Below are 10,398 nucleotides of genomic sequence, written 5' to 3'. Positions count from 1 at the left end.
GGGAGTTGAGTCAGGATCAGGATTGGGTATGTATGGATATGACATACACAGCACATCCAGCAGCACAGTGCTCCATGCAGGATTCCCAGTTCCAAGCATATCAGTGTTACAGATGTGAAAATAGAACAGAGAACAGAAAAGTGAAAGAAGAAAGAAGGGAAGAAGGAAGATGGTGGGGCATGCCCTGACAGTGACCCAGTAGCATCCTCTGTGTCTGACCCTGAGTTAGAGCTGCCTCTGTGCCAAGGCTGGGCCCTGACAATAATATCACAAGCAGAGAAAGGGTCAGAGTTGGTGTGGTCCAGGAGGTGAGGAGGTCCAGAGTCTGGAGGTAAGAGGCCCAGAGGTTGTCAGGGACTTTGATTCTCTTACCAGCACACCAGAGGAGATTCAAGGAGGAGTGGAAGAGAAAGGGTGATGATGGTGGAGGGAGGTCAGAGTCCACTGTGGAGGTTACAGTTCATAGGCATCAACCAGAGGGGGCAGAGTCAAGTCAGGAGACAGGTGGTGGATGTGAGAGTTGTCTAGAAAGGCAGAGAAAAAGCACTAGAATTGGGTTTTGTATTCCTCTGCACAGTTGTAAGACTTCATAATCTACCAACCTCAATCATATCTGATTGGGAGTACCCTGCAAATCACATACTGTTGTCAATGAAACACCAGATGGTCCAAAAAGGAGACACTGGCATGGTTTGAACATGCATCCTCAAAGAGGAATTGACTTCTAGTCAACTGCCTTAGCCATTCAGCCACAATGTCCTACACAATGATGATGTAGCCTGTGAGCCACATATTGTTCTTCACCTCATTTTATGCACTAAAACAAAAAGGAGACACTGGCATGATTTGAACATGCACCCCCAGAGAGGAATTGACTTCTAGTCAATTGCTTTAGCCATTTAGTTACAGTGTCCTACACAGTGATGTACTCTGTGAGTCACATATTGTGGTTCTTCAACTTATTTTATCCACTAAAACAACAAAAGGAGACACTGGCATGACTTGAACATGCACCCTTATAGTGGAATTGACTTCTAGTCAACTGCTTTAACCATTCAGCTACAGTGTCCTACAGTGATGTACTGCAGCAAGCTTCACCTTAATTCATTCAGTAAACAAAAAAGGAGACACCAGCATGATTTGAACATACATCCTCTAAGAGGAATTGACTTCTAGTCAACTGCCTTAGCCATTCAGCTGCAGTGTCCTACACAGTGATGCACACTGTGAGTCACATGTTGTTCTTCACTCACTCACTCACTAAAACCAAAAAGGGAGACACTGGCATGATTTGAACATGTACCCTCTAAGAGGAATTGACTTCTAGTCAACTGCTTTAGCCATTCAGCCACAGTATCTTACACAGTGATGTACCCTGCAAGCCACATATTGTGGTTCTTCACCTTAATTCATTCAGTAAACAAAAAGGAGACACCAGCATGATTTGAACATGCATCCTCATATGAGAAATTGACCTCTGGTCAACTGCCTTAGCCATTCAGCCACAATGTCTTGCACAATGATGCACCTTGCAAGTCTCATATTGCTGCATTTCCCCTGCCAAACAAAGTGACCCAAAAAGAAGATACTGGCATGATTTGAACATGTACTCTCTGAGGAATTGACTTCTAGTCAATTGCTTTAGCTATTCAGCTACAGTGTCCTCACAACAAAAGACCAAGGAAAGTACACCCTATATGTGATTTGCAGTTTATGCAGGACATTGTAGCTGAATAGCTGAAGCAATTGACAGAAGTCAATTCCTCTCAGAGGGTACATGTTCAAATCATGCCAGTGTCTTCTTTTTGGGCCACTTTGTTTGGCAGGAGAAATGCAGCAATATGAATGAGGCTTGCAAGGTGCATCATTGTGTAACCTGTGTAAGACACTGTGGCTGAATGGTTAAGGCAGTTGACTAGAAGTCAATTCCTCTCTGAGGGTGCATGTTCAAATCATGCCAGTGTCTCCTTTTTGTTTACTGAATGAATTAAGGTGAAGAACCATAATATGTGGCTTGCTGGGGTACATCACTGTAGGACACTGTGGCTGAATGGTTAAAGCAGTTGACTAGAAGTCAATTCCTCTCTGAGGGTGCATGTTCAAATCATGCCAGTGTCTCCCTTTTTGGTTTTAGTGAGTGAGTGAGTGAAGAACAACATGTGACTCACAGTGTGCATCACTGTGTAGGACACTGTGGCTGAATGGCTAAGGCAGTTGACTAGAAGTCAATACCTCTCAGAGGGTGCATGTTCAAATCATGCTGGTGTCTCCTTTTTTGTTTACTGAATGAATTAAGGTGAAGAACCACAATATGTGGCTTGCAGGGTACATCACTGTGTAGGATACTGTGGCTGAATGGCTAAAGCAGTTGACTAGAAGTCAATTCCTCTCAGAGGGTATATGTTCAAATCATGCCAGTGTCTCCCTTTTTGGTTTTAGTGAGTGAGTGAGTGAGTGAAGAACAACATGTGACTTGTGCATCACTGTGTAGGACACTGTAACTAAATGGCTAAATCAATTGACTAGAAGTCAATTCCTCTCTGGGGCTGCATGTTCAAATCATGCCAGTGTCTCCTTTTTGGTTTTAGTGAATGAACTAAGGTGAAGAAAAATGTGTGACTCACAGGGTGCATCACTGTGTAGGACACTGTGGCTGAATGGTTAAGCAGTTGACTAGAAGTCAATTCCACTATAAGGGTGCATGTTCAAGTCATGTCAGTGTCTCCTTTTGTTGTTTTAGTGCATAAATGAAATGAAGAACAATGTGGCTAAGGCAGTTGACCAGAAGTCAATTCCTCCCAGAGGGTGCATGTTCAAGTCATGCCAATTACATATGTATGGGGCAGGGTTGGGTAAAGGGTTCCTTTACTCTTCTACCTCCCACCCTGCTGAATATTAGCTCAACAGCCTGAGGACTGAGGAGTCAACCAGGTTAGCACCTACATCTGAAGTAGTTCCAGTGAATATATCATTGAACCATATGTGGATGGCTCAACCAATTTGGTCCCTCAGGATCCAAGTCAGAACATGGAGGGGCCATTACAGTCCCCCTGTTGCAGTACGTTTGTAAGGGGTACTCCATATATTGCACACAATCTAGTTTGATGCAAATCTGTTCATATGCATCCATCATATTGATTTTAGATTGATATGTAACCCCAGCCATACTGTCCATAATGAACCACATGTCTATGACATCAAGAATAGAGTTTGTGTTGTGATATCTCACATTGATTACAATTTGCAATGAACTGTGCTTCTTTGTGAGGCAAAGGAGGGGAGCAGCCATTGCAACTGCTTTATGCTCCCACCACCTGGCACACTCATAACAAGTGATTTTCTCTTGAAGCTGCAGTTTGAGAGCTTGGGGGCAAGTAGCCCCCCTTTCTACATATTTTTTATTCAGATCAATTAGGTTGATCTGGTGGTTAACCTCCCTGAATGGATGTGAGGCCCTGGCCCATGTCTATATTCCACCCACAACATCAATTGATGTTGTGTTGTCTGATAATTATGTTGTGATGCTAATTTAGTGTCGCAGAAGCTTCTCTATTTATTTGTGCCAAGAATGCATTAGAATGTATATAAACCCTCAGGGTAGCTGTAAAAGGCAGATCAGCCTTTACTTCTACCCCATTAATATACAGCCCATCAAAGCGTATACTTAGATGGACCAACTGAGGCCTGAGGCGAATGGGGGAATGGAACGTACCGTCCCCAAAACAAGTAAGATCCCTTTCAATGGAGGTACATAAGACCTCAGGGGCTGGTGCCATAACATCCTTAAACATTCATGCCACCAATTTCTGAGTGGTTCCCATTTGGAGAACCAAGGGGTTTGGCAACTCACGCAGTGGAATGTGCACTGCTCTGACAAAATCAGGGGATAGGGCATCTGTTTCAGTGCCACTATTGAATAAGACAAAAGCATTACCCCAGCTATGTTAACCTCACCTGTTACAAACATGGGGCCAGAGGTGCCCAATTTCATCTGTCCTAGGTGCAGGAAGAAGGAAAGAGGTAGATGTTGAGTTCATATGATTTTACAGTAGATATAGCAGGTGTTGTTATAGATGTTATCACAAAGACATGATTTGGGTGTGTGCAGGGCCCATAAGAGTCTAAATTGGGAAATTTCTCATTTCCATAACATCACCAGTGAGTGTCTGCCTTAAGTTGGTACTGTGATTCTCTGGGTATTGACCCACCTCTTGTGAGATTCTAAATTTTGCATTGAAGATTGGTGGGGTTTTCTTCAGGAGCTTATTAGGCACTGCAGAACTTGTTGCACCTTGTCAACAGTTTAACAGATGAAGATTTAGGGACTGGTATTACACTGTCCCCCTCTTGTAAGATTTCACCACATCATCGACTAGTTCTGCCACAAATTGTTCATCAGATGGCAGTTTATCTGCTTGTTGAGCAGATGGAGTTTTATAGAGAAGTTCTTGTCCATGGGATCCATGAACATCATTGCACCAACAAAAATGTCATCATCCACTTCCACATACTCCTCTGCCTCCAAGTTCCTCTACAGGCCCAAGGCAGGCAATGTACATAGATAATCACTATCCTGGCAATGCCTGGTGTGGCTGTATGCAGTGAATTATTGTTTGGTTGCTACCATCAAATATTTTTTTTTTCACTGCCATAAGTTCCTGGACAACTTCCTGTGTCACTTCTGCAGGAATTTAGTGATGTCCTCAATATTTCTTCACTGCCCATGCAGCTTCTCAACCATCAAGCCCCTGGAATGTCATTTGGTGCATACCTTCAGATTGGAAGCAAAGATACTGAGTCTGAAGCATCTTTGGCATTAATTTCCACAGCCTCAATCTTTGATGGAGGAGATTCCTAGTAGACCCACTTTGCATACCCCCAGACTTGTTCAATAGGATTGAGTTCACAGTGGAACTTGGGAAGGAAAAGGGCCTTGACTCTGGCAGAGTTTCAAGAAGGATTTTAACACCAATGAAATCTTCAGAATGGAAAAGGATATTGCGGCAGCAGCAGTGGTGTGCTTTGGCTTGACAGTTGAATTTCTTGCACTGTGCATGACATGTGTCATAGCCCCACTTGGTAAGGATCTGTCTGGGCCATGCCTTTAGAATATCCAGGGTACTGTGGGTGGTCATTGGGGTAATAAAGTGGTTGGGGGTGTCCATCGAAGGTTGCATCAGCCATGTGCTTTGTGGTCATGCAAGGTTTTCCATTTGCACCACAAATAATGGAGCCATTGTCATCATATATAACAGGAACTCCCCATAGTTTTGGATTCCTTGGCATTTTAATCACTGATAATGCATCCTCAGCCCATTGTCAGGGCACACCCCACCTGACCCCTCCACCGCACTCTGCCCTGCCCCACCCTACTCCGCTACTCCCACCATTGCTCCCCACTCCTCCTATCTCACCCTCCCCTCACCCTTCCTCCTCCTCTTTCCTCTTTCTCTATGTACTGCTGGCATGCCCACATACCCGGGAGTGCTGCACACCCCTCCTGTACCATTACACCCTAATGCCACTACCTCCATTGCCACACCCACTGCCCACATCCTGCCCACACAGCAGCCACCCCCCCCCAACCAACCCTAACCCCCAAAAATCTCCTGCAGAGACACCTGGAGAGGCATGGCTGTGTGCAGAGATGATGTGGCTCCTTGTCAGGGACAGCTCCGAAAGCGGTGAAATCCTGGTGCAGGGGACTTGGCAGGACAAGAAATGGCTGTGTGTAGCAGTGGCCCCTTCAGAGGGTGAGCATCCCCAACCACTTAGTCCAAAGTGGGAATGTGAGAAGAAGGCTACTTCTTCAGTTCTCACTCCAGCTGTTATTATATACATGTGGGGTCAGTCACATGGGGTGTGCCATGTCATCCTCACACACAGCCATGGCTCTCTGGGTGTTTCCATGGGGGTGTCATATCCATACCTACTCTGCCCAACCTCCAACCTACTCCACCACCATTCCGGTTCACCTCCACCATATCCTCTGGCATACATCCAGTCCACCTCTGCCTCCAATCTCCGGTACCTTCTCCAGTACCCCTTATCCTCATCATAGAAGTTCATTAATATTTCTACTCACCCAACATTACTTTGGACCTCCTAGGGCCTCTGCCAACCCTGCAAAGGTTTTCCCACTATCCAATAGCTGTCGCTAATCCCACCCTTCAACTACCCACTCTGTTACGGATACGGAGTCTCCAACGACCATATCCATCGCATGGTCAAAGACTTCCCCTCTCTATTGCTCCTCCCCTCTTTCTCCCTTCCGTCCTCTATCCCGATACCCTATCCTCCTTACCCGTTCTACCCCTTTCCCCCCCTCGTGCAAAGCTTTCCCCATTGGGGTTTTGGTGCTGGCCGAGGTTGTTTGTGTTTCGCGGGATTTCCCGCGACCTTACCATTTGTAGATAGTCACGTGTCTTGTACGGAAACCGCCAAAGGCGGTTCCCGCTAACTAACAACTGCTCTACAACTGTCCCGTGTACCGTTGTAGGAGAAATAACGGCCACACTATGGAAACCCATTATGGAAATATGCCAGATAAATCACAAAACCTCATACGACAAGTAGATATGAGAACATAGAAGGACCTGAATTTTAACGAATTTTACGAATTTTTACGAATTATTATGACTATACACGATAAATCGAAAGAAAGAAAAATAACAAAAATACTTCAAGCTTACCATCAACGAGATGGAATTCTCGGGGGAATTTATAGCAAATATTAAACCAAGAATTAGGACAATCGACCAAGATTTGACTATAAAAATAATCAGAGAACCTCCACGGAAACTACTTTCCCACGTCCGCACACATAGCAAGGATGGAAGTACCACGGAACAAAGATTCCTCAGGAACTAATGCAAAAGTCAAAGTCGTGTTTATAATAGGAAATGTAGATGTCCCCCAAACGGAACCAATGAGAGTAATTACAGGGGAAACTACCCATAAACGACGGAGATATGACTAAAACTCCTGCAAAACGAGGACAATGTCTAAAAAGCAAGCGCGAAGATTAACTAGTAACGACCGAGACAAGCTTGATAGCCCATTAGAAAGGAAGGGATCTACTCTTAATCCTCCCAAATTTCCATAATAAAAGGATCATGCGTTAATGAGAAATCCAATAACGGGAATAGCGACATCAAAAGTCCGAGCTCAGGGACAAGATGATGATTGCGTAGGATCCATAATTAAAACATACAACGAAATTTACACGGAAATTATGAAAAATAGGAAACTATAGCTATGCAAATTCTCAGCCCAAACGGTCCAGCCGTTGTGAAGTTATACCCATGACGGGAATATAGGAATCCGCATCATGTGTAATGACACGTGAGGGTGGCGATGCGCAGGGAACCGGCCATCGGAACCGAGATCCGCACTTCGGCAGATCGCGAAGACCAATTTCCGTCCAAATAAGGAAGAGCCTGGTCAAAACAAAGCACGGAAAGTGCAAAACAACCTTAGAACATGAGGGAAAAATCTGAAATAAATCACAGAAGCCCATATGAAAGAAATAAACACCCGCGCATATCATAAATCCCGAACAAATAAACGAAAACGGCTCCCGCATACAAACGACACACGTGATTACCGAATGTGCGCACGAATCTTTGCTAACTCAACGGATACCAGGAAATAGGACACAATATTAGTACCATTGGAAAGGTGGGAATAAATGAAAATTTATGATACTAAGAACGTGAGGAAACATCCAGAAATGAATGAGATAGAAGGACATGAAGTTAGAAACCTGAAAATGCGCGGGAAAACAGCTTCAAGAGGTCCAGAGTCCTAAATAAAATAGATAAAAATATGATATCTTCAAGGACAACCTACTATAACAACCAACGATACATATGGAGGATTAGGATGCGATAATACAAAAGGATATCAGAGAATATGAACAAAATTCACGAAAACCACTAAACTACGACAGACCATGGCGGGAATTTTAGGGAACAATATTCTAATGAGGTGGAGAGCTATAACACATTCGTTTGAGTAATTCTTGACTACTAGCAACTTTTTCTTTCAGTTTCAAACCTGAATAATTCACTCATTTACCATTTCAGTCTCATTTTAACTAAATGTCACTAAATAAAAATGGAATAAATCAGCTGAAGGTCTCAGCACAGCCGTACGCATAGTAATGCGAAGTTTGAATTCAGAGTCATCGAGTCATAGCAAATTTAATGGTATATATATAGAATTTGAAATAGGTAACTGCGGCAAATGCAGCACAGCCAAGTTCTAATTAACCATTAAAATAGCTTAGGCGAGGGAGGACAATAAGAATTCTAGGCGCAGTCTGACTGCAGTAGAACTGCAGTTCAGCGCAGCAAAAGCGCAGTAGAACTATAGCATGAAAATTTCATTTTTATTCAGTTTGAGAAAAATACACTGTAAATAAATCCTGTAAATAGAAGGTAGAGCGTGAAAAAGGAAGGCGACCCAAGGAGTATAAAAGGGAGACCCTTTCTGCGACTTTTCGCCCCCCTTAGAGAAGTAAGAAAATAGAGTATTATTTTTCTCAAGCATTTCTGGTTGTCACTCCAGTGCGAAAAAGTGATATACAGTTAAGATTGCCACTGTAGTAAAAGGCAGCAATTAAGGAGAGAAATATTAAGTAGATATTTCAACAGGAGAGCTGGTTAACACTCCAGATTTCAAAGTGTAAACACAAAACAGTTATTTTGCTACTGTTAAAACAAGCGATAAAATAAGACAAAAATAAAACGAACTCAAGGGACACTCCAGACACCATCCAAATTCATTAACTGAATAGAATCTTTGAAACTTCACCAAGTAGAAGATTAAATTCAAGTTTAAATCCAAATTAAACAACGCTACACAGAATTACACCTAGACAAATTAATAAATTTCAATAAAGAAACAGCTCCGCAGGGCTCGGTTTATCTGTAAGTCAATTCCCAGGAACTTTAAAACTAACCCATAAAAATAGAATTAGCCAAAACACTCGGATTGGTACTATATTTACAATAAATAACACTAGTACACTCCCCCATCCTAACTAAAGAACCAGGGAACAGCTTGGTGGTGGTCTTGTTTGAACCTCCCAACTGACTTTCCTTTGTTCTCTCCTTCACTGTCTTCTGTAACAACCCTCTCTGTGACTCAACTGAACCCATGTGACTGTACAACTCTCAATATGTCTTATAAGTCTGGTTATATCGAGTCCTCTAACGGCCCTTGCCACGAGAACTCGAGGTCGAGAGTCGAAGACTCTCGACAGGTGTATCGTCCTATTGAATCTGTACCCTATGGCTCTTCATCACTCCGCTCTCCCCCCAGCACTCAACCTACGACGTCACCTCACGATCATGGAGATCGTGAATACTTTGAAGCCCATCTTCCCGTGATGCCGGCACATTCGCTACGTGAACGCCAAGTCGCCGCCCATCCACCGTCTGTTCCTTCCTTCGCCAGTCATCATGTTTCCCTGCCAACAGTACGTTCCCTTTGGGAACGCCAAGTCACCGAAGGCCCTACTAGTCAATCCTCATTGCACACTTATGACATCAACCCGCTACCGGTACGTTCGCACTGCGAACGCCAAGTACCCGATGGCAACCATATGAAGTTCTCACCCATCTCACAAGTCGCGACCTCGCACACGGTACGTTCCCTTGAGGAGCGCCAAGTACCCATGGCTGACCCATCCATCCTGGCATCTCTGACTACCTACCATCAATCCCTTAATAGCTCACTACATCACCAATCACGATCGATGGGAATTCGATCGTCCACCCCCAGGCAAGACTGGGATCACTCATCCTACTATAAGAACGGATCGAGGAATGGGGAATTTCCCCCATCCCTGTAACACACTCCACAGTGCTCGATAAGGCGATTCTCTCACAAGCTTGCCAACCTGGCAAGTGGGTAAGTCCATCTTGGGTTTTCCCTTTGTTCTCATTTGTATTATGTATATAAGTCATGTATTGTAGTTGATGGCACTTCAGTGCAAAATTGATGAGAGTGGGAGAGAGTCAAAGGAGGAGGTAGTCCTAGGGTTGTTGGCATTGACCAGAGGCAGCAGAGAGAGATTGGGAGGGCTGGTGGAGGTCATAGGAGTTGTATAGGAATAGGGCAGAGGGAGGTGGAAGATCCGGGATATGACACTTCCTTTATATCCATGTACTATTGACCTGCCCATGATGCATGCATGACAGGCCCAGCCCTGGGCACCCTGGACAGGCTCAGGGCACAACCCAGTACATGCATGTTGCAAGCAGGGAGGAAGGCTGGACCACAGTCAAGGGTCACCACTCTCTCAGCTGCTCCCTCACCAAAAGGAAAGAAGAGGGGGGGTGTTGAAGTTATCCTTTTCTTTCTATTCAATCTCACTCCATATGAGTCACA

At 44.2% G+C, this 10,398-nt stretch overlaps 1 protein-coding gene and 10 non-coding genes across 11 annotated transcripts; 6 read left to right on the top strand and 5 right to left on the bottom strand.

Annotated features, from left to right (window-relative positions):
* Positions 1–677: 677 nt before the first annotated feature.
* On the bottom strand, positions 678–759 carry EI90DRAFT_t342. Its single transcript has one exon. It is a non-coding gene; the product is annotated as a tRNA-Ser (tRNA).
* A 228-nt stretch (positions 760–987) lies between these two features.
* EI90DRAFT_t341 lies at positions 988–1,069 on the bottom strand. The gene has a single exon. It is a non-coding gene; the product is annotated as a tRNA-Ser (tRNA).
* Positions 1,070–1,125: 56 nt separating this feature from the next.
* EI90DRAFT_t340 lies at positions 1,126–1,207 on the bottom strand. The gene has a single exon. It is a non-coding gene; the product is annotated as a tRNA-Ser (tRNA).
* A 69-nt stretch (positions 1,208–1,276) lies between these two features.
* On the bottom strand, positions 1,277–1,358 carry EI90DRAFT_t339. The gene has a single exon. It is a non-coding gene; the product is annotated as a tRNA-Ser (tRNA).
* Positions 1,359–1,429: 71 nt separating this feature from the next.
* EI90DRAFT_t338 lies at positions 1,430–1,512 on the bottom strand. Its single transcript has one exon. It is a non-coding gene; the product is annotated as a tRNA-Ser (tRNA).
* A 372-nt stretch (positions 1,513–1,884) lies between these two features.
* EI90DRAFT_t343 lies at positions 1,885–1,966 on the top strand. The gene has a single exon. It is a non-coding gene; the product is annotated as a tRNA-Ser (tRNA).
* A 70-nt stretch (positions 1,967–2,036) lies between these two features.
* On the top strand, positions 2,037–2,118 carry EI90DRAFT_t344. Its single transcript has one exon. It is a non-coding gene; the product is annotated as a tRNA-Ser (tRNA).
* Positions 2,119–2,187: 69 nt separating this feature from the next.
* Positions 2,188–2,269, top strand: EI90DRAFT_t345. Its single transcript has one exon. It is a non-coding gene; the product is annotated as a tRNA-Ser (tRNA).
* Positions 2,270–2,341: 72 nt separating this feature from the next.
* EI90DRAFT_t346 lies at positions 2,342–2,423 on the top strand. The gene has a single exon. It is a non-coding gene; the product is annotated as a tRNA-Ser (tRNA).
* A 220-nt stretch (positions 2,424–2,643) lies between these two features.
* On the top strand, positions 2,644–2,724 carry EI90DRAFT_t347. The gene has a single exon. It is a non-coding gene; the product is annotated as a tRNA-Ser (tRNA).
* Positions 2,725–9,184: 6,460 nt separating this feature from the next.
* Positions 9,185–9,819, top strand: EI90DRAFT_3140269 (uncharacterized protein; the record flags this gene model as incomplete). Its single annotated transcript, XM_039064954.1, has 2 exons — positions 9,185–9,652; positions 9,739–9,819. 2 exons carry the CDS (start codon positions 9,185–9,187, stop codon positions 9,817–9,819), a joined length of 549 nt encoding a protein of 182 aa, XP_038907519.1.
* Positions 9,820–10,398: the final 579 nt, after the last annotated feature.

Source organism: Cantharellus anzutake (assembly GCF_015039405.1).
Source record: "Cantharellus anzutake strain C23 chromosome Unknown EI90scaffold_310, whole genome shotgun sequence".
NCBI classification, from domain to species: domain Eukaryota; kingdom Fungi; phylum Basidiomycota; class Agaricomycetes; order Cantharellales; family Hydnaceae; genus Cantharellus; species Cantharellus anzutake.
This window is presented reverse-complemented; position numbering and strand designations above follow the sequence as displayed.